Genomic DNA, 27,976 nt, shown 5'->3' with positions numbered 1-27,976 from the left:
CTTTTTCTTCTTTTATTTTATTTATGATAGAATAAATGATCCTCGGGATTAACCTGCACAGGATATATAGTTGATCCACAAACTACACTCCCTGTTATTTTTTTCTCACCATCTGGGTAATATCTTCCCGCGTTTACCAGGTATTACATACATATATCTTGTGGGAAATGGGGTTAGTGGTGCAAAAATTGACTGTGTAAAGGAATCGTCTCATCGCTATATGGAACTAATCTATCGGGCATATATATATATATATATCGCTATACAGTGTTTTGCAACGATTTGTTCTATCGCTGGAATACAATTGATAGAAGTCCGCGCTGTGCACATTGGAAGAAGATTATCTAGTTTGCGACATGTACGCGTGGTTCTCCACCTGCGTTACCAGGTATACAATATACATACCTCTTTCGCTCGGTTTTTTACACACCAGGGTTGGCCTTCACACCTCGAATGACTGTGACGCGGTTAAGGTCAGCAGTGGCGTCTGAAGTGCCAAGGTAAGAGGATACGCAGAGAGTCTGCAGTAGGTACCGTACGACAATGTCACACCGATCCGCAGACAGTCGGAGATACGTAACCAAGGTGCAATAGGATTCCCGCCTCGGCTCGTGCTGATGGAATATGCATGACATGCTAATATCAGGTGTACATAATCTAATAACGCACCTCGACGTTGACTGTCTCTTGTCTCCGGTATCCGGTGGCCGTAAATCGGATCAACTCATCTCTGACCTGGGACAATGCCGGATGCATTTCGAGCATCGAGATCCTCCTCAATCGGGTCACGAACAATTTTCATAGTTCACATTCGATTCTTGCTGATGCTGCACGTCCCGTGATCCATCACCACTCGACTAGTGATTGACGGTTCCGATTTTCAGCGAGTGGAGGATAGAAGGTAATTGGAACCAGTTCTCTCTCTCTCTCTCTTTTGCACTGGCCTCCCAATTATGATACACGCACCTAGCGTAATGCGGTTGTAATTCAAGCTGACGTCAGATTACCCCTGAATTAATACACACGTCTGGCAATTGGGACTTAGAGTTATTGAAGTCGGAGATTGAGTCGGAATCCCTCGATAAACGCCGTTCGTTCCATCATCGGTTCGTCAGTAATGAGTTTGGTTTTATCTCCGAATATTTTAGTGTAAGAATTGTTGTCGTCGTCGCTTCGAAATTCAGTAAGGAATTTTTGTTCCAAGTTTAAACAGCCGTGCAGGCAATTTTAGTTTGAAATCGATATTTAGCATTTTTTATTCCTTGTCTAAACCTTGTGCTTAATTGAATTTAGCAAAATTCTATTCAAGGGTGTTCGTTAGTAGTTTGTTTGAATCGCACTCAAGTCAGACATTGAGAGTGTATTTAGTCATTGTGGTAGAAAGGGTTGAAAAGGTTAGTGAAAAAGTAGAGAAATTTATGAATTTACGACCATAATAATCGCAAGACTTCACGGGGAAGAAATTTATTCACATATATTCATCGAATTCATAGAACAGTTTATTCAAGCAGTCACTTTGCTTTATTATCAAGCATACCCTGGTACACATATCAACTTTATAAATCAACTCGTCTCAGCAATTTTAATCTCAAATGACTCTAAACCATTTCGTTGCACTTGCGAAACTGTCATGAAATATCAATTCTTATGATTGATTTAATCAACCACTTCAAGAATATGTGGAACGAGTCTTATTAAGGACATTTTCGATTACCGTCACTGCTGCGTGAGAATGCTTTGTAAACTGGTAACCTCGTTTCCTCCTCTCGCTTCCCCTTCCTGCGATTTTAAGTAAAAAATGGCAGAAAGTGGGAGAGAGAGAGAGAGAGAAGCGAGATAAAACCCAGAGAGTGGTGAAAAATATGTCTGTAAAGTATGTAAATGTGTGTATATACTATACATATATACATATATAGAATGATATTAATGTTGGCTTTCATGCTCTTCCGAGTATACTTTGCGACGTTTTCCAACAAGTACATTATATACCGTATCTGCCAGCAAGCCAACCTCTGTTCCTCTGTTGACTTTAAAAGCTCGTTATTCCTAATTCCGTTATGACTTATCGTTGCGTTGTAGAATTTAGCCTCAGTATTTTCTTTACCGCTTTTCACTCGCTCCTCCTCTCTCTCTCACTCCTCTCCTATTATACAGGAAAAGTTTTACTCACCGTGAAACGAGCCGGTTCGTTCTTTAGACTGCGGAATAATTTCGCTTGCCTCCCCACGAGTTGTATTATTTGCTGGAATGAAGATATTATATATACCGCTACCAGGTTTTAAATTTATCACAAATCTTTCCAGATTGTTACAGCAATGTTGCGAAATGAATATAATATGTATTACCTATTGTAATAATTCACATTGACTATTTTACATTGACATTGATTATTTTTTGATTTCAGGTGAGAGGAAACAAGAAAAATGTACACGTCTTTCATCTCGTGCCTCGGGTAGGTATTTCCGGTTTTCATCTCTCAGGTAGAAAGGAGACGGCTCCTAAATATCCACCTCCGAATTTTTCCAAGAGGAGAAGGAGGAGGAGGTGGAGGAGGAGAAAGCGAACTTGTGTAGAAGCGGGTAACAACGTGAACTAACCTAGACATACGAATACACACCCCCTACATACCTATATGTACAATGCATACATATGTATAACATCTATTATATTCTCGGAAAGACTTTGCGTTTAGTTCGATGAAACTCTCTGGAGTTTCACATAGCTTTTAATCGCGTGTTCACCGCCGACGCTGCTCGCCTCGCTCGTGGTCCAGACTTTGTTAATTAACACGGGAAAGTTGCCTTGCCTTTGCCTTGCCAAAACGATTCCCCGAATCAACGTCGCTCCGCGCGCTTATAAATTGTTACAGAATCATCATCTCCACGTGTGTACGTGTATGTGTGTGTGTGTGTGTGTGTGTGTGTGTGCAGTGGAAGTCAAACCATATCGCGATTCCCCAACTTGGCATAGGTACTTTGATTTTGAGACTGCAGGTTATACGCAGCGTACAAAACGGTTATTGTCGAAAACCGGTAATTGAGAACTGTAACGAGAATTTTAACACGGTCGTCATTTCTTCTTGCCTTAAATTTACTTAACGATTAGCTCGCTTCCTATGGTGAGAGATAACAAGACGAGATACCCCGAGCGATAAAAACCTCGGTGTATAAGGTATAAATACAAGGTACAGTTACCTGCCTACCTCGACTCTGGTAAAGTATAAAGCCGTGGTTGTACTTGTTTGCGTTCCGTTGCTACCTGCGTCGGATGCAATTTACAATGAGACTTATATTCATTCAATATAGAAAGGAAATACCACGATGAATGTGGATGACTTATAATTAGGAAGAAAAAACCAAATCGTCGAAACGAGTAATCGAGGTTCAAAGTTCAATGATTTTTTCGCCTATTTAACATTTTTACTTAGTAATTGCAAGAAAAAACCGTCAAATCCCGTAAGTTGTATTCTTATGGTTAGCCTGGAACCGATTAAATCGTTAATTGCTTGATTTTATTTTACTGACAATTCGTTTATTCGTCATTAAAAAATCTTATTTCGTAACACTTTAATGCCACGTAGCTATAACTGCGTATATATAATTTGTGAGTTAAATTTTTATAAATTCGATCGGGAACGCGAATAAAAACGTGGATCGATTTGATTAACATGGTAAAATTTTGTTCCATTAAAGAAAAAAAAAAGAAAAGAAAAAAGAAAAATTCAGTATCGCGTACAAGAATTTCTAGTTGGGAACGAAGGGGGTTTGAAATATTCGTTGAAAATTGAGACAAACGAGTGCGAGCGAAACGTGCCGCGGAGCGTCAGGAGAAGAGAAATTTGATTAAACATTTGAGTGTCAGGTTTTATTCCTACAGTATGTATGTACGGTAACTGAAACAACGCGGGGCGTAAAGGCAAAGAAAAAAAATGTGTGGAGGTGTGTATAAAATTCATGTTATTAGAGCCATCCATTTAATTCTCTCTCCAAAGCCCCGCTGTACACAATCAAAAATTATTCGATCATCCGTAAGCCCCTGTGGTGGCTTTCATCGTGTCAATTTTTCCGACGCTTAAAGAAAGCTTTGTTTGCTAACTGTGTTTGCACAGCTTCCCTCTATAGATAGGAACGAAATGACGAATGAAATACATTTAGTCAAGAGTATCGCTTTGAACGATGATTTTCTATACAGAAAATTGATTCGTTTTACTCTGAATATGAAATTCCCCGTTTCTTTTTCATCTGTCGCAATTTTTCCCCTCACTTCCTCACACCCAAAATTCAAGTCTTTAGCTTCGGCTCACGGTGTATATAGGTATGGGATATTTATGGGCGTATACGCGTACGCGTACACAAAGGTTGAAAATTTTGCGCGCATAATGGTATGCGTGTGTACTACCCACTCGCTTAATCCTTCGCTTTCGGTTACGACCCTCGAACAGGGGGCGGTTCTAACGCTTGCACAAAAGCCGTCGTTAGTAACTTCACCCCTCGTCTAAACTTGGTATTCCCTAACCCCTTGCCCTTCGCCTCGCTCTCTTCGTCAGCCACCGACTTTCCCTCATACCCCACCGCGTAACGTATTGTTCCAATTAATTATATTACGCGGCGGTTTATCAAGTTGCATTAATTTACGATATTAAAATTAGCGCCTCTACATACGGACATAAATTGTCCGGCGATTAGGCATCACTCGTCTATTATTCTCTACGAGAATGACTATCGATATAACTCCGTCTTTGGGATAGTGGGGGTGGACAAAGTCCCGGAATCAAAGGACCAGGGCGATGACGAAGAGACGCAAATTTGAAACGGGGTAAAGAATAACACAATCTGATCGATCTGTATAATTACCGCATATTTGACACGCGGGATAATATGAATAGAAAACGCAATATCAGGTATAATTAAACTCTCGGAAACGTGGAACAATGATGCGTAACACCTACACACCTGACGCAAATAATCGCCATTTTGGGCTTCCCTTCCCTTGCAGTCTCTTCGTCAAATTGAATCCGGACAAATTTTTTGGGGGTGATCCGCCAATGGCTGAGAATCTTCTTCGATTTCCTTTTCATACCTCTTTGTTTCTCCTCCCTCTCTTGATCCGGATGGTCTCGCATTAATCTCAATCCATCTCTCTCCCTCGCTTTCCTCCTCCTTCTCCTCCTCATCATCATCCTCCTCTTCGTCGCGGGTGTCCCGTTGTCTCTACGCGGAGGAATTCACCGATCCGACATTCCGCGCGTATCGTAGCTGTCCTCCGGCTACCAAATACAGACGCTCTATGTAGCTACTATGCTGCGGTCGATAACGCAACTCTGCCCTCAGAATTTGGCACTGAGATTAGATTCTCCAGGCTTACAGGACTACCTGCCACTCGCCAAATAATTCCCAATTACACGGAGGTGTGGCTGCAGCGGTGTCAAACTCGTCTGTCGCACTATCACCCTCTGAGTATAGGTATACGTTGGTTTTTTATTTTCTACATTTGACGATATCGCGATTGAACGCGAGCAATCTTTTACCGAAATGGGCAACAACAAGCCTCGTCCGTGATTCTCCAGTTGTCGTCGTCGTCGTCCCGGAATGTCGCTTTGATTTTGACGAATCATGTTTCCACCATCATCGAGAAAATTTCTCGCCAGTTCAAAACGAATGAAAGAAAAAGATCAAAGCATCCCCCCAACTCCACCCGCAGCAGGGTAACTCCGGGTGGCTACAGTGATTTTTTGTCGTCGTTCAAAACCAGATACGCACAAAGTGGAAAAACACGAGGAATGATTTTTCGCCTTCTTTTTTTTCCTTTGTTTCACGTATACGTTCCCGCAAGTTATATTTCGCGTTTTCATTTAGAGTCACCTGCACGTTTCTCTTTATACTCTTGAAGAGAAACGCCTGCCAAACGTCGTTATAAGAATTAATACTTCGCGGATGAAGGTATCCGTCAAGATTTACTTGCAAATATTTCGTCCAACTTATATATATATATATATATAAAACATATTATTACCTCCATGTCGTGGATCACACCCCGAATTCGCACCCTTAACGCGCAAAAGTTCCACTTATCACGAAGCTGCTGCTCGCCTCGTAATTCGCACGTGGAAGTTGTCGCGCAATCAAAAACTCGGCCCATTAGACCTCGAGGAGGGCGAGTGAGAGGAGGAGGGGAGGAGGGGGAGGAGAAGGAGTGTTTGTTCCGTTCCTCATCCCCCTGAAAGGTCTGAGGGTTTGCGGGTGGTTGACTGGCTGACTGGCTGATTGGTCGGCGAGCTCGGAGTTCGCAAGGTCGGTCGACGGCCTCTCACCTCACCTCACCTCACCTCACCTCTCACCCTGCTACGCCACCCAGGCGTCGCGACGTCCGTCCTCGTCGTCCTCTCGGTTTGGCGAATAGGGGGCGGTTACGGGGCAATGTAACCCCGGCGGGCAAAAAATGAAGCGAACGCAAAATTGGCGAGGGCTATACCCGCATCACCGAGACGAAAATGAATTCACTTCGATTCGTCCGTTCGTTCGTTTCGGTTCATCGAATGGGAGGGGGAGGAAACACTCGATGGAGTTATCGGTGATGATACTCGATCAATCAATTTTTCCCAACTATTTTCACTTTGCTTCTTCTGCTTCTTTTTTAATTTATTTGATTTTTCTTTGTTCCTTTTCGTCCTCAACTTTGCCGCGATCGAATTTTTACCGATTGCTTTACCCTATGCATTTTGCACAGGGTTTCAACACAGCAATTCACCCTATATTATTACACCACGCGTTGTTCATACGGAGATATATAAAACAGGCGCGTTGTATACGACAATTTTCATACGCAAATGCCGCTGACAGTTTTGGGTTAATAAAACAAACGTAGGTATTAAACGGGTGAGTTGGTTCGTTCGTTTATTTTTTATTTCATTCTCTTTCATTCCTGTGAGCTGCACACCGAGAGCGCAGAGTCGAAGAGCGGAACATGCATCATAGATCTGCCAGAGAATCGATTACCACCAATTATATCTCGCAAATTGCACCCCCCGTGATCCGAAGAGATTTACTGTTGACGGAAAAATCGTTGTTCGTGAAAAAAAAAGTAACGAGAATAATTGAATCTCTTTGGCTTGTTTATGTACATACATAATAATAACGTTTATTTCGCAACAACGATAAGAAGAGAGATGAAAAAAAAGTGAAATCGTGAATCGATGCCCGGTAACTTTACAACCAAGGCAAGTAACAAACTCCTTACTTAGCGCTGGGATTAATATTATAAATTTAACGTGCAGTATACTATAAGACGGCGTCGGGGCGACGACTTGACCCAGATTTTTACCCTACCTTGTCTTGCTTATGACTGATGAGTTTAAGAAAGTAGTGTTATTCAGGGTGCGAGTTTTTCATCGTTGTGTATTTTATTTTCTTCCTTGCGAATTTCTGTTTTTGTAGAAAATTAAGAGTAAGATATACGTTATTAAACGACTTTCATTCCGGTAAATTACACCGCTATTTTCTCCCAAGATGCTTCTCACTTCTAATTACTATAGGCGCGCGAGAAGAAAACGTTTTGTTGCGATTGTTAGATTCGGAGTTAAATCTACTGTGCCTAATTGCTATATCCATTAATGTTTTAATCACCGCGTGAGTGAGGCAACCTGGCGAACACGTCCTGACGGTAATCCCACGAAGTTATCCAACCACTATATATACACCAACACTGCATCACCGTCGCAACTTCGGCAAGACCGAGTTGTTGTTGATACGAACTTTCGCGAAATTGATTCGCTCTCAATTGTATACCCCGGATCTCAAAAGAGTTTGAAAAATTATCAATCAGCAGTGAAAAATTAAACTCCACGTGTATGGTTTAAAGAGGATCAACATAGTTCTGGTAAAAAATAAAAAAGATCGTCGTTGAAGTCGTTTCAACTAACTGATACTTTCTTTTGCTGATTCAATCATAAAGATCTTAAAAAAAAACACACACACACGTTTCACCCCTCATTTCCGATGTTTCTAGGACATAATCTTAACGCTTGGTGAGAAAATCTGTTTTGCGAATGCTGATTGTACAATTAAACAATCGAGTAGCATAAATTCACTTACAGTGTAGAAATCATTCTCTGAACGTTGCGATAGTCTGGCGGGGAGTAATTATTTTTAGCTTTTCGCAAGTTGAGGTGAGTTGAGTAAAATTCGGTATAATTCGGATCGAAGGAAGAGCAAAACATGCTGCGAGCAGGCAGGCGAGGCTGCTCATAGACACGTAGGGGTGAAATGTGATCCTGTTGATATTTCCAGTCCTCTCTTTGAATTTTTTTCGTCCCCAACCCCGCGGAACGAGTTAGGTACTTCCGGCGCGGTGGGTATTTTCCCTGATAAATATTGAATTACCTTTACCTCCGGCGAATTGTCGAGGGGCGGGGGGGGTGAAAAAATTTTCGAAAATCAAAATTTCGAAGAGAGTCTCGTCCAGGCATATATTTATACACGTGAAAAATATAAATCCCTGCATTATCTTCGTACGGTGCAGCGATTTTTTTAATTACAAATAGTTGTATTTTGGAGACCTTATGGCCACGTGATGACGTGTCTGACGATATTGCTATATATATGCGGCACTAAAGTTGGAGTGAAAGAGAAGCGAATAAATGAAAGTAAAACAAAGAGAAAAACAAGGCCGCGTGTTTGCATAACAAATGCATGCAGGTCATTATCTTCATGCAAATACGACGCCGATTATTTTCAACCGTGGCAGCAGGCCTCCGGGTGTAAAGGAGTGGAGCGTGAAGAGAGGAGAGGAGAAGAGAGGACGGGAAAGCTGGCTGAAGCGAGGGAAGATTAAACTACGTGTAAATATTTAATTAAATCCAGAAAGAGCGCAGGCGTTGGAAGAGCGGTTCTAGTTGAATCGTCGTCCTCGTTCTTGTCCAACGTTAATTTGTCCTGCGGGATGTCGAGGATCGCGTTTAACGCGTTGAACTCTGAAATTGTTGCTTATAGGTACTGACTTTGCACACATTCTGTGAAAAATTTTATCATTTACTCACACACTTTCTTTTCATTGCCCTTTGTTAATAACTCCGAAAAAATTTTGAACGGAATTTCATTCATTTGTAGGTGTTGACACAGTAAAAACTAATTGAAGGATCCACAAATGTTTGATAATCATATCCAACTTGCAGTCGGTGCCAGAAAGAAACAATTGATTTACAAGTTTCTGGTGGCGGAAAATTGAACTCAAGTGTAAAACTTTGAAAAATTTGGAAAAGAAAAACTCGGGGAAAACGCGTTTGAAATAAAAATTGGGGTAAATTAGGCATTTTCCGTTTAGATTCAATTGTCAGACGTATAAAAAGAGGAAAGAAAAAGATTGAAAGTTGGGGAACAATGAGGACTGAAAAAGAAGCTAGAGAAACTTTGAGCTCTAAGATAAACTTTGTCGAGAATAATAGAGTTTCTTACTGCTCTACGTATAGAAGTTTCTTTGAACCTCTCAGATTCTCAAGGAATATAAATATTTATCCTTGTCTGCCATACTCTTCAGTTCTCAACAACAGTCAATAACATACCTATATTCATATGCACTTTCAACCGACATAACTATATCTAGGTAGAAAGTTGTATAGCTGTAAGAATAATTTATTTGCGAAGAAACATTATCTTTGATTGAATAATCACTTCGAGTATTTAAGTGTTTTTAAAAGTTTTCCAGCCTTAGTTTTACCATCGATTTCTTCATTATTCGCGATTGCATCTTTGCAGATATATCATACGTACAGTAAACGTTTAATATTGTCTTGGCAGAAAATATCTTTAGGACGTTCTATCACCCATCGTACAAAGAGCGTTGTTTCATCCATCTCAATAGAAGGATTGTCTCTCTGTATATCCTCATTGTTCGTCACGCACAATCGGTGTGTATGTAACTTATTCGACAAAAAGTTTTTGGGACACAGATATACATGTTTATATACGTTGAAACGAGGTGCGCAAAAAGAGCTTCATCATTCTTCGCACATTACAACAGCCTTGATTCAAATTATTTCTTGGTAGCAGATCGCTAACCTCAGTTGTATGGTACCTCAGCCGTCCGGTCACGCGTGTCGGAAATTTAATGGAAGAATAAAGCTTAATTAATTTTAATTCATTCCCAATTTGGTGTCGATATCGTCTCTTGGCGTGAGCTAATAGATGAGAAATTTTTATTCTCTTAAGAGATAATATTCGTTGCAAAGTACCCGGAGAAGTGAGGGAAAAGCTAGTAATAAAGAGAGGAGGAAAGAAAACTGTGAGAGAAATATTCTTGAGAGGTCTCTACGCGCCGTTGTTTGTTGGGCAAAGGGAAAAAGTTCAACAAGTTTTAAATTACAAACGTAGCCAGGCAGCCGGCAGCCACTTGTTTTCGCGGGTCTAATCTTATTTAAGATAACTTAGCGGCGTTCCGCCGAGCAACGGGACGCAGGGAAACACGCTAAGCTGGAAACTCGGATCCCGGACTCGGGTTGCTCGGGACCCACTTTACTCTAGTTTTCCTCTGTCTCCGTCGGGTCGTTTGTCGGCCCTTCTCTCTACTTACCGTTCCGCCACGTCCATTCCATGCTCGCAACCCCTTTTCAGAACTTTATTTCACCCTCGCCGAATACAACCTATTCAACCCCCGCAAATCTGCATCTCTTCACAAGTTGTGTGAGACGTCTCAGCTAGCTGAACCAGAAACTTACCGAGAACCCGTTGCAATTGTTCCGAGACAATTTTCCGTTTCATCTTGCGGGGTTAATTTTCCAAGGAGAGAAGAGTCTTGGAACCGAGCTCGTATAATTCCTGTCCGTTTCTAGCCGGGACTGAAACGAAGTATATCGCTGGCTTTCAGGACGACTTTTCACTGTCTCGAGGGTCGGATGGGTCGTTGACCCGGAGTCGCACGATATCGAGGAACCAAAAGGGACTCGACTACGTGGATAGCCGACGGTATGTACACGAGTTTTGCAATAGCAAAGGAGGAGGGGGGAGTCGACGCCGCGAAGAGTTTGGAGTTCTCTTTGTGCGTTTCCGCAGCGTTTGAACCAGCCATTGGAAGGAAAACCCGCATAATGTACCCAGAAGTGTTTTCCCTGCTCTCCCATCGACTTCCAAGGGCATGATAAAGCGGACGAAGACGTTGGTGGGCATCCGCAGCCGTCGGGGTCGTGAAACTGGTTGGAACAGGGCTGCTCGGGTCCTGTATAAAATTAAATAAAAGGATCAGGCGAGCCTCGCGTGGCTCTTAACCTCCGTCCACGCCCGTTCCTTTACCTGCTTCTCCTCCATCTCGGAAAACGGCCCTCAGATGCGAAACAAGTTCCAGGTTAGTCTTTGCTCGAGCTACGAGGCATTCGAATTGCCAACTCGACCAATTAAAAGGTAAAAAGCACCTCCGTCGTCGCGGTTGACGGAATACCTATACTGCTGTTGTTACTGCAGTTGTGGGCATCAGAAATTACCGCTACTTTGCGTTATTATACGTGTAAATTTCAAGTTCACAGTTGAAACGCTACCAGGAGTTCCCCTCGAATAAGTTCACGTCTGAAACGTACTCCAGCGTATTTCGTTGCAGGGTGGAAAAACCGCTGTGACACCATTTCAAATACAGTTTCTATTTACCATCGATGTATAATTGCTTCTTGACTCGACACTTTTATCAACAAGGAACAACGTATTTCCGTGACGTATGGGCTACATACACTTATGTATACACATGCAGAGGCCTACGTGTATGAAGGGTAATCGTGATAAGATTGAAGAGAATTGTTGACATTCCATCGGGTCTTTTTCCCTCCGTACTTTGTATGCGTTATGTGTGTACTACGTACATCGTAGAACCACTGACTTGGGTCTTAGATATACATATGTATGTACATGGCACATGTGAGCCACCCACACGCGGTTAAATGTATATATATATAGGGTATATATGCTGCTACTATACCCACGTGTATGCGCGCATGCCGAGTGAATTATTAGAATCGATTCTATTCATTCGTTCGGATTGGTAGAGAGCGGTGAACGTGGGAGAAATACGAGGGGCAGATGGTGTCATTTCTCATCTGCCATTATCTCCCTATCTCCCACCCTTTTCTCATCGTCTTCATCATCCTCCCAAACTTCCCATTTCCAGATATATTTCTGCCCTAATCCATGTAGCTCGTAACCCGCGCTCCGTTTTCTCAGCTCTGAATAAATGACGTGTAACAAAAACCCTCGGATCATTTTTAGGAAAACAAGCCCGTTTTTCGTTCAGGTTGAAAAACTCGACAGATTGTTAAATCCTCGACTAAAAATTTTGTGAAATTTGCCGACTAACACCGAATTTTACCCTTAAACAGCTACGCGTGTACCTACCTTTACTCTCGCACGCACACGCTTTCCACACGTGCGAATTTCCCATCGACCCCCCCCCCCCCCCCCTGCCGCCAACGTCGAAACATTTTCATCCGCCTGAATGGGCACGGCAAACGCGTTACTTCCAATGAAAGGTTGTTCCAGGGTTTTTGCTGCGTGCGGTCTGTGGCGCTTTATTTTGTTTACGCCTCGTGAGGTTCGCCTCGATTGATATACAATGCGGATCGTAAAAACTTGCCAAATCAAATTGTGGAAACGCGGTGAATATATAGGTATACGGTTTGCGTGTCGTATAACGTCAAGTTCCAATTGGCAGTAATAACGACTCGAAAATGTAACTGTATATATGCGAAACAACGCGCCTCGCATAATTCAATTGGAAGTTAAGAGCAATTTTAAAGGTGCACTAAATTGTTGTAAAGCCGGCGAACTCCTTCGTCTTCGAATAATAAATTCCACTCGGTTTGGAAGCTGAGTTTTCGGTATCCACGAGAATTTTCATTACAAATTGAAGTGATTTGAATTTCTTCCTCATTATAATTTCATCTGCTGCTGCTGCTGCTACTGTCCTGGTGCTGGTGCTGGTGCTGCAGGTGAATAAGTGGCAAAGGAGTTACTGGGGTGGGGTCAACCCTTGGTTAATCCAGAATGGAAAATGGTTTTAATTGTTATCCGTGGGACAAGGCGTTAGCGAAGTGGAGATAAAATGTAATCTCCTTCAATAACAATTTCCTTAATTAAGCCGGGGCAATCCAGTCCGATGTTCAATTCCCAAAGAGCGTAGGAGAAAAATTCTCCCGCTTTGTCGTGGCCCTGCGGATGTGAAAACACGCCGATGGGGATGGTCCAAGTATATCAACAACGACGCCAATGGTGCGACATGATGCATGTATTTCCATACATTTTTCCTTTAGCTACATGCATTTCGCAAACCCAGAGATATCGTTTTGTTGCGCATAACCGGTAGTCGCGGATATTGTTAGAGCAAGAACTGTCACAAGAAAATCATTCGCAGTAAGAGACACTATAAACGAAAACTAAACTACACTAAACCAAGTTACTACAGGATGGGAAAATTGCTAAACCCAGAAGAATAGTGTGTCAGGACGATAGGTGACTCAGTTTAACGATACGAAGGTAGAATATACGTTGTCTACAAATTCGTTGTAAACCCGGAACGCGTAGCGTTACAACAGCCTGCATTTCATTGCCAGAGCATAAAACTAGGAGTATAAACTTTCACGGAAGTGTGTTATGGGTCTGGGTATGGTCTGTGGGTGTTCGATAGAAAACTGGAAGCTTCGCAATTGTGAATTCAAGAACACTTCGGCAGCGTAACCGGTTCTTTATTTCAGTTACAACGATGTTAATTCACTCTCTGAATTCGTTTTACTGGAATTGTATTGGAATTCCTCGTGGTGCTTATCGCCGGTATTTTATTTTTTCTACTTCTATCAATACAATCTACTTTTCCTTCTGCAGCTCAGCTTCAAACTACTACTAGTCGGATCGTTATGTACACAGACTCTTATGGCAGGAATTTTCGAAGTTAGAAAGTACCCATCATGCCTTCGGGTGCCAGAGTGCCATAACTGGTTGAGATTAAAACGACGTTCTCTTGTTGTTCTCAGGTATTTAATTTACGGCGAACCAATCACCGCCAGAACCGGCAGGATGAGGTCAAAGACCAAAGTTAAGAAACCAGAGAAGACTGATAGCACACTCCAACCGAGGTTATAACTAACGACTTTGTTACCGGAAAATTCGTCGGGTTCTCCCTCGTCAGTTACGACTCGATCGCACGTGTTACAGCATCGCCTTTGGGACATACTTGAGGAGCTTTCATTGCTTTCCTTAACACGATTGCGTCGCTCAAGCGTGTTACGCACTGTTAATCAGTCAGTTCCAGTAAAATTGTTCAGAATCTCCTGATTTGACCTCCCGTTGAATTAATGATCCTAACCCAGTTCTAGTGTCGTAAGAATTTTGGAAAGTACGAGCACGCCAAATGCCAATAGCAGACAATTGGCTCAATTCACCGACCGGAAAAGCAGCCTCCTTGGCCGATGATTCGTCGTTCGAAAGTTTGTACTCGTGCGAAAGTGAGTTTCTGGTGGTTCGGAGTTGCGGAAAAGCTGCTACGAGTCTCTGGAGCTTAAACGACAAGTTCACTGTCCGGTCCAATAAGGCTAATGGAAACGGGGTGGTGAGGAAGGGGAAAAGCGAAAGAGGATGTAAACCTCGCCGCCACCGCCACGCTTTCATCGGCAGACTTTGTTTGTCGAGTTTGCATTCTCTCCCTCGTCTCCTCGCTGCTTCGATCACCTTTCCTCTTCTCATCACGGCCTTCTTGATCAGGCCTCAAACCGCTTCACAACTTGTGTCTCTGGTACTAGAGAGAACTTAATCTTACAGATGTTCTCCGATCCGATTCGTTAGTTATCTCAATTAAAGGGGATGATATATTCTTCGTTAAATCCGGAAACGACTATCGTTCTTTTCACTTGCAAGAAAGGATGGTGGACGGTATAACTCGCGTCGTTGCTCCCTTGATATTCGGCTCTCAAACACTGGGAATAATAAATTTAGGGTGCAATTGGGGGCGTTCCGAACAGCATGTGTCGAGGACACGAGTGGAATGGAAGAAGGAACCATTCCCTATCCGTTTCTTGGACGTGCCTCCCCTCACCATTTCCTACCCGGGACTGTGAGAGAACGATATTGATTCTCGCGCTACCATTGGCGTAGAGTGGAGAGAAGAGAGTCTCTTGTGGAGGTCATGGGGTTCCGTTTATCCGGGGATTTATTCTCCCCTGCTTCCCTCTTCTTCTCCGTACTCGTGCAGGTCTTCCTTCCTATGGTTTCCGCGTAGCTTGTTTACAGTTTTCCGATAAACCTCCCATCCGATGCTCACGGCCACGTCTCTCTTAGCAAATGAAGCATATGAATTTACGTTACAAGTCGCCACACGTTACCTAGTTGGCTTTTCATAGCGAGTTAACCATCCGCCACCATTACACAGTTGCCAGGGGGTACAATTAGTATAAGCACGCGACGGAAACTGTGCGAAAACTTTTCTGCTTACTTCAACCGCCCACCATTGCCGCCACCGCCTCCGCCGCTCTCGACGTTTAATCGTTTGGAAATTTTCAGTTCATCTAATAACGCGAACAAAAGGTCAAGTCGTAAAACAGATTTCACCCTGTCTTTATATAAGTTCCATTCAAAACTAATTAAAACTTGTCGGATCACCTTGCGCGGTTTCTTATGGCTGGCCTAATTTCATTAATATGCGGCATTCATCGATTAACTGATTACTTATGTAGATTCAATACGCTGCAGACGATGGTTGATCATATTATTTTCACGACGACTTGAACGATACATTCAAATTTGACGTTGCTTGCATCTGAATATTACATTTCTATACTCCGTAAAGCTTATACCTACAGACGCACCTTGAACCACACACATATATATATATATATATATATATATATATGTGTATACATATTTTTTAAATTCATTGTACCTCCGCATTTGCGTTACGCTGATGATTTCTGAGCTGTTGGCGTGCTTTATCAAGGGTAAAGAAATCGTCGGTACGTAAAATAGGTTAGGCTAACCACATTATCGTAAAGTTTCTTATTCACGATTTTCAACTGTTACAAGGCCGCAGAGGGGAAGGGATTTATACATACACGTGAAATATAATAACACGTTGCGAAAGGCGCCATTGGGTTGAAAAGAAGAGATGAAAATCACGCAATGATTCTTGAGACAATGCGATGCGGAGACTGGTGGATTACGCGAATCACTCCAACTCCCTATTCGTCTCTCTTTCTCGCGACTCGCACTTTTTTTGTACGTATGTATGTACATGAGTTTAGCTTACAATTTCATTGATTCGATCAGGCTTACCAGGTATTAACACCGTGCGGTCCCCAAGCGATTTCATCTCCTCGGACCGCATTAACCGTCAGAGTAAAAGAAGAAGAACATAACCGTAGATAGATCTGTAGAGAGATGCTGAGCAACGCGCTTGCGTGTCTTGCGTCGGGCGGATGAACAGATAGAAGACAATGAAGATTAATGCACCGTAGCTTTATGCCTCCTCCTCCTCCTCTTACTCTTCCTCCTCAATGGCCGGTTCCCGTTGATCCCCAGTTGTAATAATTTCGCCCGACACCCAGATTGCATTCTCGACTTAACGAACCTTTCATCGCCGTAGTCTCGAACCTATACATTGTTACGTGAAACGGCTCCCCTTTGTCTAATTAATCCAACTATCCGAGTGGATTACCCCTGCAGGCACGCCGTCGCTCGTTCGAAAACTTGATGCTAATTGCGAGATATGCACGGGTACCTACCTGTATACCCAGAACAGCCTGCTACCCGGGACGCAATAAGTTCGTTCTCGACGGTCTGCAGTTTGTCCAACGGTAGGAGGCGGCTGTAAATAGCGACTAAAAGAAGTAAAGAGAAAGAAAGAACAAGAGGCAAGAGAGTGGCCTGGGGAGGAGGGGGGCAGGGGGGGGGGTGGAAGGGATAGAGAGTCCTGCACTCGGAGTGGGTTAGCGGTAAACCGCGCCGAGCTCGCTCTACTGGTCGACTAACCGCAACTTCCCTTCGTTGGTCTTTTCCAGATTAGCAGCAGTCGGCGGGACATGGATGTGAGCTTCACTAACGTGTTGGAGGGGGCTCGCCAGTACTTCCAGGGACTTCCCGTGCCTAGTACAGCCGGAACGACATCGTCGACGGAGAACATTGCAACATCAACCTCGTCCTCGTACGGTCATGGCGAAGTCACGGCCTCGGTTTCCGGGCCGACCTCATCCAGCACGATCGCGGCTGTTTCACGCGAGGCCCCTGGGGCCCAGCAGCGGGTTGAACTCGGCTCGCGGGGGCCTGAGGACAGGCAGGACGCGAGCCAGGTGGGCAACTCCTACTGGAACCCACACGGCCCCGTCGAACCTTACCCGCCGCAGCCGACGCGCGTCGAGGTTCCCGACACCAGGCCGACGGACGGGACGTGCGTCAGTCTCGAGGCCCCCGCCGGGTCCCTAACCGAGATGCAGCCAGCCAGCAAGCAGGCCTACGATCACGCCGTCGCGCACTCCTCCCCCTCCTCATCCTCCTCACCGGCTCAGCTGCACCAGCTACAACCTCCGAAGACCTGCTCGACGCCGCCCGTTTATCAGCAGCTCAACACCGTATCTAGAACGCCGTACTCGACGGCCGCCGATATGCTGCCAGCGCATTCGTCCTATCAGGCCGTCGAACGGGCCTCTTCGAGTCCGGCGATGGTGGCGCCGAGGACACAGTACTATCCGCGATATCATCACCCCGAAATCACGAAGAGCACGCCACTGCCGATGACCCAGAGCTCGACTTACCAGTCTGCCAACGCGGTTCCGGGCTCCGGTGTCGTTCAACAATCCGTGACCCGTTCGAGTCCGGCCGAGCAGGGTTACGCCTTACCACAGGGACGCGGGGCCCAGAGTCACGTCCACGAGTCCCGGGACCTTCAGAGTCCGGCACTGCGGAGCCACGGCTCGGGCTATCCGACTTCGGTCCAGGTGAACGGCGCTCACCAGCAGCACGCCGCGGCGCAGGGCTATGCCGTGCGCAACGCGGTCATTCCTACCTCAAATCAGCAACAGCAACAGCAACAGCAACAGCAACAGCAACAGCAGCAGCAGCAAGGCTCCGCGGCTTCGTCGTCTACCGCTGGTAATCCGGCCGCTCATCAGGTCGCCGTTCACGGAAACAATGCTCACACGCACATTCCTTCGCCCCATAATCTTCCGCAGCACATTCCGTCACCCCAAAATCCCCCTCGAGTCAATCCCTCGCCCCTTCAGCACCACGTTGTTGGCGCCGGTAACGCCGCCGGTTCTACCGGCTATTGTTCCAGGGTGTCTCCCCACATGCCACCCCCGAACTCGGCCTACCACTCGCCCTCACCTCATGAGGCAACTTCCTACCACTCCCCCTCGCCCCACCCTACTAATAACTCCAATACCTTTCAACCTCGGTCACCGACCTACCCCCCGCCTCCCCAAATACCCGCACAACAGTCTACTCCGCACTCGTACTCGTCTTCGAACTCCCAGCACTATCAGCAGCCGAGTTCTTATCCGTCGACAGCTTCCGGATACGCTCAGCCACAGTCGTCCGGCTACCATTCCCAGCTCCAGCCGAAGAACTCAACTTCCGGTTACTACTCGCAGAGCAATCGGTCTCAAGGCTACGCGGTTCCTCCGGCTTCCGCACCTTCGACGGCTAACCCCGGCGGCCAGGGTTACGGTGCTCATGGCAAGTCCATCGCTTACAACGGAGTCCAAGATCCAGGAAGAAGGAATTGCCCGGAGGTTGCACCGCCGTACAGGGTTCAGTCCTACCAGACACCAACCTCGGGTCAAAGGACCTCGAACACTCACAATCTCCCACCCATCGCCACGCTGTCTTATCAATACGACAGAAACTCACGCGAAGCCTTGTCGAAGGCCCAACCGATGCACAGGCAGCAACAGCGGCCCCAGTCTTCGACTACGAAGAATTCCTCAACGACCGGTTTAACGCCGAATCCGGCGAGGCTGTCCGACTATCCGGTCGCCGTGAACAACCAGCATGTAAACGGGAACATCGTCACCTCGGCAAGCTCCATGTACAGCAGGGTCGGTGGACAGCCCGGGGTCTATCCGAGGTACGCCACAACCATGGCGCCCAGTCATCACGGCAGTAACGCGACCAGCACTACCGTGACGTCGAACGGTGCGCCAACTTCCAACAGATCGACCGTCCCGACGCCGGTGTCGTCGACCATCGTCCATCCTGGGTATCCAACCCGGGCTGGGGGCCGGTCTTACCCTTCGACGCCGCACGTTCCTCAGGAAAATTACTCTTACAAGGATTATCCAAGCGCGTCGACAGCCTACCCAACGTCCACAGTCGTCAGCCAGTCCGTCCCTCCCCCATCGAGTTCCAGCTCGCTTCAGACCAACGGGACGACGACGACGAACAGAAAACGGGAGTCGCCGCTCGATCTCTCGCTCAGAACGATCAAGACCCCCGCGGACTCCACGGCCCAGGATGACCCGGAGGCCTCCAGCAGCGGGGACAAAATCGTCAGCAGCTCTAACGCCGTTTCGTCGAGAAGCACCGGGAGGACTGTACTCGTGCCTCCGAGTGCGGCATATCCGGTATACGACGGTCGGAGCTTCGGACATTCCCGAAGCCCTGCATCCGGGGTCAGGGCTTCCACCCCTATGCAGACGGTCCGCGCGCCGAAAGTCGATTTCTTACCGAACTTCAGCTCGACGCCCCTCCACCACCCGGCTCACGAGAGTAACTCGCTTCGCAGGAGCAGCTCGCAGCACATATACGCGCCATCGCCACGAGTTAACCCAGCGTCGGTTGCCCCTTTGCCTAATATAGCCACCTTCAAGAAAGCTCCCGCTGCCCCGTCCTCGTTGCCGTATGAAAAAAACTCACCCTATCGTGTCGGGAACGCGGTGCGCGCCAGGTATGCCCCGGTAATGGAACCTGGCGGAAACGCGATACGTCACCAGGAGTATACGTCTGATCCTGGCAAGTACCAGGTCGAAAGGAACAAGATGGCTCATGTTCAGTCGTCCGCTTACACCAGGGAGAGACAGCCGATGACCAAGAGGACTGCGGCCGATCCCACGCCCTATACCGGGCTCAACAAACAACCGCGCGTTGAAAAGTGGCGACAGTCGATAGACCAACAAATAGAGCAAAGACTGACCAATGCGCTTCAAGAACGCCAGCGTCAGGAGATGAGCTTGAACGCACCCGTTTCCAATGGCGTTAATCCCGCCGTTGTACCCGTCGGCTACGATCAGCGTCGGGAAAACAACAGTGCGTATAATTGCTGTGATAAAAGGAATTATCCGGAAAGCACGGGCGCTGCCAGGGGCTCCTTTGCTCCAGCTTCGCCTGTTGTCTACGGAAGTCAGAGTGGAACCCCGAGGGTCGCCGGACACTCGCATATCCCTCAGCCATCGGGGCATCAGAATTTGTATTCCGCGGGATACCGACACGGCCCGGGACAGCATGCAAGCTACAGAGTACCTGCGTCACATGCTCCCCATTCCGGACAGAACGCGGAACCACCCAGCAACACGGGGACCGATAAGAAGAGGGTACTCAGCCTCCTCAGGAACAGTTTGGAAAATAAACAACAGCGGGAGGAGCAGCTCAGCAACAGCCAGCAACCAATACTCGCCAATTACAATCAGCCAAGCTTTCAAAATAAGGTAAGTTTGTCGCTAATCTCAGCTTCTATTTGACTTGTTTCACTTATCGTTCTCTTTTTTATTCCTTTCCGCAACAGGTCGTCACACCAGTCGAGCCCAAAACCAACATTGGAAGACATAATCTCTCCCCCTTCACCGCTGCTAGTCTTCTTGAAAGGAACAGCACCACTCCACCTCACTACAAATTTCACGTGCCAAGGGCGGTCGACTCGATTATCCAGGAACCCTCTCATAGTCTGTACGGCACCAGGGTTAACTCGTCCGCCACTATACCTGGGAAAGAGGCCAACTCGATGCCGAGAGGTATCGAAAACCAGATTCATCGTGACAAGGACGATGGATTAGCGGCTATATTGGCAGCCCGAATACGAACTAAAGCTGAATTGAAACAGGTGCGTTGATAATACACCGGCTCAGTTTGATATTGAATTGTTTACGTCCTCGATCCGAGCCTTCCAAATATTTTCGATGGTATTTCCCTCTGCTTGGGGCCAATCCTTCTACCATTGAATATTTACGTTTTGTTATAATTAATATATCACCAGGTATCGGCCGGCCAGTTTGGCGCTAAACCGACGGTAGCGTCATCCCAGGAGATCTCGGCAACACCGAAAGGTAATTTCCGTGATAACCAATAATATGATCAAGTGCAGTTGTTCACTCAATTGTCATGGCTACTGAATTTATTTATTTATTCTTTTCCTTTTCGACATTGAAGACATTGAAAATGGAGCTTCCACATCAACGCCCCAGTCTGGTTCTTCTGGGGGAAGTCCACCGAAGCTCATTCGCGAACAGGCGGCTAGTCTTCCACCCCGAAGGCGTTTGTTCTCAAGGACCGACGAGGATTTACCTGTTGCGGCAACTATTCCAGCCCCAGCGCCAACCCCGGTCAAAGCTTCGGTCGTACCGCAGAGAGCTAGTGGATTCCGGAGCTCATCGGAGACCTCGGTGTTTGACTTCAGGGAGAGCGACTCCGAGGGTGAAATGCCGGTTTTGGAGAGACAGACGTTGGAGGAAATGCGAAGGGACAGAAGGCAACTGTCCAAGGTCCAGCCTCCCGTACCGCTCAACAACGCAATGTACATGAGAATGGCTTCATCGTCTGATTTAGTGAAGATAGAACTCAAGGTACGTGTCGATTCTCTGTGTAAAATTTCAGAGGATGTTGTTGATTAAACCGGTGTTATTCGCGTGACTGTGACTTTATGATAAGATGTGTTTTGGGTTTTCAGGAAAATGACAAAATCATCGAACCAGATTCATTCTGGTCGACAACCTGTGATAAGTTTATGGAACAGCTACGAAGTGGCGAGGTTACAACTAAAAAACGTGGCAGACGGAAGAAGGGAGAGTCCGGTTCCGTTTCCGCAACAAAGGTAGAAACTGATTCTGCGGTAAATTCGGACGCGGAGTCAGCGCCTAGGCTGGAAATGAAACCTGAAGACATTAAGCAAGAGGTACCAGATGTGCCAAGCGAAACTGTGAAGATTAAAGAGGAGGTGGTCGAGGTGAAAACCGAGCACGACTGCCTAGAAAATTTGGAAATCAAGACTGAACTCGACGAATCGGATATTAAAACGGAGAAGGTTGAAAAAATCGTGGAGAGAGATTCGGACGAGTTGCCACTAATTCAAAGAGCGACGCGAAAGAATTCTACGAAGATCGAGAGTGATGGGGAAGAAGAGATTGTCGGAAGGAAGAAGAGATCTCGTCGTGGTAGTAGGATAAAACTTATCTCATCCAGCGGCAGCGAAAGCTCGAGTGAAGAGAGTGAAGTAAGTGCTGAATTCGGCCATGGTTCTTCGGTAGCTGATAGATTAAGGGCCAGAAAACGCTCGAGTGCGACTGCGGAAACTGAAGGCATGAAGTTGCGCTCGCGAGATACGACACCGCACAAGGCGCCAAAGGATAAGGAGGGAAAGTCGTCACTGGCAAAGGGCAGTGTATCGCAAAAAGGTAAACCAAAACCATTGTTCGGTGATGGTAGCGACTTCAGACCAGGTTGGGAGGAAGAGGTTTACGTTTATAAAAAATCACTAAGAATGCCTACCAGGTTAATAACCGTTTCGAAGCCGTCCAGGTTTCATAGATTGTCAACTTCACTTCCGGATCTCGACCCGGGATCACCGGCACTCTCTGTATCGATGGAAAGTACTGATAACGAACGAATAAGAATATCGGACAGTGACTTGGAGTCCAACTGTAGTTTCAGTCTTGCCGGGCTGGAAAGCAAAATCGATGACGAAGAAGCAACTTCCTCGACGACAATGTCATGCCCGACGAAAACAACCCGACAGACTCGATCGGAAAATAATTCCATCATTGATCTTCTCGCCCAGAAAGTTGGTACCAGTAAAAAAGAACAGAAACGAAAGGCCAAGGAAAAGTTGGTCAAAGGCCCTAAGGTTCTTCCAAAAGGCAGCAACGAGCCAGAGCTACTTGCCACACCGAGTTTGACGCCTCTTTTATCGAACGACCTAGCAACGACACAAAAGACGAAAGGCAAGAGCCCTGTCAAAAGTACCAAGTCACCGAAACCAATAAAAGTGATGAACTCCTTTCTTTTGGGATACTTTCGTAAAGAGACTGTTAATAACTTTAGAGATGCGTTTAAGAATAATCATACTCTACCCAATGAATTTTCGACGTTTGTTTTGAAGAGCCGAACGAGAACAGAGACTCGGGTTTTGAAAAAACAGGCAACGATTAGAGAAGTCTTTGGCGAGGATAGACCGGCGTCTGCACCACCGATGCAAAATCACGGAGACACTTCGCAAGACGATGACGATTCTCAAACTGAAACGCAAGAATCCAAGCCAGGAAAGTCACGAACGTTGAAGCAGAAAGTCGTGTCTCGTCTTAAAAGTGCTGGAATATTGAGGAGTAACAAAGCACTAATGAATTCCAAGCTACATCTACTGAATCCTAAGAAACGTAACAACCTATTGAAATCTTTGGCTAAAAAGAAGCTCCAGCATATAAAGAAGGAGAAAATACAGAAAGAAGATGAAACGAAACGAGAGTTGGACGAGACAAGTGAAGTACAGGAAACCGAGAACAACGGACCTGACGCGGAAGCGGAGAATGCCGACGAAATTGGGGTGCCGAGCAAAAAGAGGCTGAAAATACGTACAGGGCGACGAAAATTTCGCTCTGGATTTGATTACATGCGGAAGAAAAAGAAACCATTGAAAAAAGACGACGTTACACCCAAAGATAGAAAACGAGTAAGTATAACAACGTAATCAATGCATTTTGGCCACTTTTTTTCAAGTCCGATTCTTCAACAAATCAATTTTTCCAGCAAATTGTGCCTCGTCCAAGTCCCGAATCCGTTGCTGATATACAAACGGAAATTAGAACATGGGTCATCAAGAAAGGCGTGGGTGAAACCATCCTTCATCGAGCTGCAAGGCTTGGATATACGGTAAGCACGAGGTGCTTGCGCATCGAACAATTACGCAAAGAAGTGGTAATCATATTGCCGACTAGTATTTATAACTCTGAGTATGCCTTTCAGGATGTTGCAGCATATTGCTTGGAAAAGTTGAACAACCCGCCAAGCCCTAAGGATAATGCAGGATATACACCCCTCCATGAAGCATGTTCGAAAGGACATCTAGAAATTGCTAAACTTCTACTTGCCTATGGGGCAAATGTTAGCGAAAGCGCCAATGGGGGGATAAGGTGAGCACAAAACGAGAAATGATAGACTTGGCATAAAGCTGAGATATTCTTTTGTCTTTATAGGCCGCTACACGAAGCTGCAGAGAATGGGGCAACTGAACTTGTCAGATTGCTGCTTTCATACGGTGCTGATCCATTGTTGGCTACCTATGCTGGCCAGACTCCCTTAATGCTGGCCTCAGACACAGACGCATATTTGATCCTTGAACAACATCTAGATGACGTCCAAGGACGTCCTGCTGCTCCATGGAGTTTCGGCGGTCCGTCATCAATTTTTGGTGAGTAAAAATATCAATTTTTTTTATCGATCTCTGACTTAATTGCTCAAAATCCGCTTTGAACTTATATATATATATTATGTACATTTATATTAACTTACGTAGGTATGGGCAGATTTTAATTTTAATTCAGCATCTGATTGGCTTACAGATCTTGAGCCGACAGGATACAGTCCATTAAGAGAACCTCCCATGGATATTCCAGAGCCTGAACTTGAAGATATCGAAATGGAAGTGAGCGACGTTAACTTACCAGTACTGTATTCCCTTGCCAACGACCCCGACAAATGGGTACTTCTTCAAGACTTGACAGCAGTGTTACGTGTGAAAAGTAGAGATGCTCTGCTTCGCCAAGTTAATCCAAAGGCTCCTGCCGGACCACCGGCGGTAGCTCACCGTGACGTCATGCGGGAATTAAAGCTTCCAGATTTTCTAGAACAGTCCCGATGTTGTCATCTGTTGAGTGGTGGCGAGAGAATAAACGTGCGCGCCTCCAAAGTAACGCTTATTAAGTACAATGATAAAGTGAAATCACTTCTCAACGTTGAACGAGTCGTGATTAGCTCAAGGTGACAGGAGGTGCCACTGGGGCAGGACACCTGTCTCCAGGCTAGGCCGTCGACTTCAATGGAAGATGAACTTATATCAGTGAAAGTTGACGAAAAAAGAACTTTGCCCTGTCTTGGATTCAAACGGGAAAGACATAAAAGAATCAAACGACAAACTAAACGAAACTTATTAGGGTGAATGAATGTGGGACCTGAAAACTATTGGTCGATTAACGGTGCAACAAATGTAATAATTTGGATGTGTATAAAGTGGCTTCGACCGAAATATTGATATTGGAGCATTCTGGATCTCACGAGCATTATAAAATGGGCAATTTATAGGAATATACATTGACAAACTGTTACAATGAACAATTATAACGCAGCATATTATCGTTAATAGTGCAATGCTGACGGATAATATATTATGTGGGTAGCGAACGACGTCTATTATTATAGTTTTCATTTTTCATACAATTAGAAGTGAGGACAACAAAGCAGCAAACTGTGACATTATATTATTAGAGTATTTATTGGAGATATATATCCGTCGGATGATATTTTAATAAAATGCCTGATACGGCTGTTTGAATGAAAATTTTAATCTATTGCTTTTAGGAGGAAACTGACGTCTGGAAAATAGATAATTTAGAATATATTCAACAAGCGGTACCAGTTATGATTGCTGTTTCATATTCACGTAAATTATGTACGTACTATGTAGATCAGCGCATATTCTCAATGACTAAAAATCATACGAAATACATATTTCCTTGTTGAAATACCTCGGGTAGGCTTCTATAAGAATTGAATAAAGAAAGAAAGAAAAGGAGAGGTATGGTTACTATTTTAGTAGTGCAAATACTGATAAAAGAAAAAATAATATAATAAACAAATGATTGAATAAGATAATTACGTTACCAATTTTTAATTTAACTTTATTTACTGCACTTGCAATGTTCGTCAAGTACACATATGTATTTATAAAATTTGTTTACCGTTGATGAATTAATTTTCAGATGTACATACATATATTTGCCTAGAAGCTAAGGGGCATTTATAAATTGGGAAGTGCAATCGGAAAAGTGATTCTTTTTGTGTTAATACTCTTGGGTAGACTGATAGCGCAATTATAAAAACGAAATCGAAATAGCCAAGCTATTTCGTTGGATGGCAATACTAAAATCACAATGTAGAAATGTTCTCTGTGCAATAAGATGACCAGCTATAATCTATTTTGAACTAATTCGAATCAGATATTACGTTGGATGAATTTTTTTTCCTTCTACGTGGAATGAAATTTTTTATTTCTAGCGTTCTGGATGTATAAAATGATGGTGTATTTATTGTATAGACAAAATGTAGTATTTTGACTGCAGCAATCCGTACGCTTGCATTGAAAATCATTCAAATATAATCGATTGATTCAAAACAATTTACGTACTTATCATTCTACTGCGTGCTGCATTTCAACCTCGCAGTTATCGTTTAATGTCAGTGGACTCGAAACAGTGCGACTCAATGCTTCGTATGCACTTAAAGACTTAGTTACTAATATTAATAAAGAACAGCCACAGAAATGGTTCTTCAGACGCAGTACACGCATATTTTAATTGTAATAATCAGTCTCAGGGAAAAATCTATGTGTATTATCAAATTATACGCTGTAATTTAGAAAGTATGTATAATCAGATGGACATTATGGGTCATTATGTGTGCAGAATCGATTCGTATGTTATTAGATCATTGTGTTGCTTTGTTAATGGATTAATTTCCTGTCATTTCACGCTGTATCACCGTCTATCTGAGTATACGGTTTTTGAGTATACGGTACGTTAGATCTAAGAGCCACGACTAATAACACTTGTATGACAGTGTATTTCAATGTACATATTGAATGTTTCAAATAAAATATAAGTTAAAGTGTATCTGAACACTAATATTGATTTTCAGTAAATTTCTTCTTATGTGAAATTATAATGTACGTATTGTATGTATCTATTATAGCGAAAGTAAAGGTAAATATAAGGGTAGACGCAATGTTTCTAACATAAGTCTCTTGTTGTTATTGTAAAGTGTAATAGTGGTACGTAGAATAAATTATGGTTGTAAGCAAGATATGCAGGGAAGCCTCTGTATATGTACATACTTAGAATTACTGTAATCGCTTTTTTATTGTATCATATATACATAACGAACAATGATTATTACTATTATCGATGTACATTTTCTTAGATGTAACGTTCCCTTCTATCTATGTTATGCATGTGTCCACATTGTATACACATGTATATGAATATATACATATATTTTATACATCTACAATGTGGATCCATATGCATATATATACACACACACACACACATTCAGGAAACTTCTAAGTGTGTTAAAATATACCTTATCGCTTTGCGAGGAGAAACAAAACAAATTATACTATATCGATGAACAAATATATTTTACTTTGAAATTTTAGTTAAGAACATTATGAAACTTTGGCATGTTGGGAAATAGAGCTTCTCTGTGATTCAAAGTAGAAAAAGGAGACTACAATTACTATAACCGATATTGTGACGATGAATATTATCACTATTACAACTTTGATCATCACCATTATTTATTATGTTTCTTATTATGGCAGTGCAATAACTAATGCATTATCAACAGTTTCGTGGCGTAAGTTTGTAATTTCTTTTGCTAATAACTCTGGAACAAGATATCCTATTAATGTAATAAAATGAGTATTTTTATTGTAACACATTGTTGCTCTTCATCGGGCGATTCACGATTTTGATTAGAAATCGATTATGCCG

At 44.4% G+C, this 27,976-nt stretch overlaps 2 protein-coding genes across 4 annotated transcripts in view; both read left to right on the top strand.

The window, feature by feature from the left end:
* Nucleotides 1-18,252, top strand: part of LOC124407067 (mastermind-like domain-containing protein 1) — a 140,646-nt gene extending 122,394 nt beyond the window's left edge. Inside the window, exons 3-4 of the mRNA XM_046882884.1 lie at nt 17,012-18,098; nt 18,179-18,252. Of these exons, the coding sequence (XP_046738840.1) occupies nt 17,033-18,098; nt 18,179-18,252 (1,140 nt within the window). The 5' untranslated portion in view covers nt 17,012-17,032. The remainder of the gene's footprint in view (nt 1-17,011; nt 18,099-18,178) is intronic.
* LOC124404345 lies at nt 1,946-27,380 on the top strand. 3 transcript variants are annotated; one of them, XM_046878432.1, is made up of 10 exons: nt 1,946-1,950; nt 18,446-20,650; nt 20,728-21,042; nt 21,196-21,265; nt 21,369-21,781; nt 21,886-23,880; nt 23,958-24,080; nt 24,174-24,340; nt 24,404-24,618; nt 24,752-27,380. In XM_046878432.1, exons 2-10 carry the CDS (start codon nt 18,884-18,886, stop codon nt 25,189-25,191), a joined length of 5,505 nt encoding a protein of 1,834 aa, XP_046734388.1. In that variant the 5' UTR covers nt 1,946-1,950; nt 18,446-18,883; the 3' UTR covers nt 25,192-27,380. The 3 variants fall into 3 exon arrangements, with proteins under 3 accessions (XP_046734388.1, XP_046734369.1, XP_046734378.1); XM_046878413.1 differs by having other exon boundaries at nt 18,072-20,650; XM_046878422.1 differs by lacking the exon at nt 1,946-1,950 and having other exon boundaries at nt 18,072-20,650; nt 24,770-27,380.
* Nucleotides 27,381-27,976: the final 596 nt, after the last annotated feature.

The sequence above is a fragment of the Diprion similis genome, chromosome 1 (assembly GCF_021155765.1).
Source record: "Diprion similis isolate iyDipSimi1 chromosome 1, iyDipSimi1.1, whole genome shotgun sequence".
In the NCBI taxonomy this organism is placed as follows: Eukaryota; Metazoa; Arthropoda; class Insecta; order Hymenoptera; family Diprionidae; genus Diprion; species Diprion similis.
This window is presented reverse-complemented; position numbering and strand designations above follow the sequence as displayed.

Coding starts and splice junctions, on each gene's coding strand:
- LOC124404345 (XM_046878413.1), top strand. CDS start 18,296: ATGCCACCCCCGAACTCGGCCTACCACTCGCCCTCACCTCATGAGGCA. Junction 23,881..23,957: donor CACCCAAAGATAGAAAACGA/GTAAGTATAACA, acceptor CAATTTTTCCAG/CAAATTGTGCCTCGTCCAAG. Junction 24,081..24,173: donor CTGCAAGGCTTGGATATACG/GTAAGCACGAGG, acceptor TATGCCTTTCAG/GATGTTGCAGCATATTGCTT.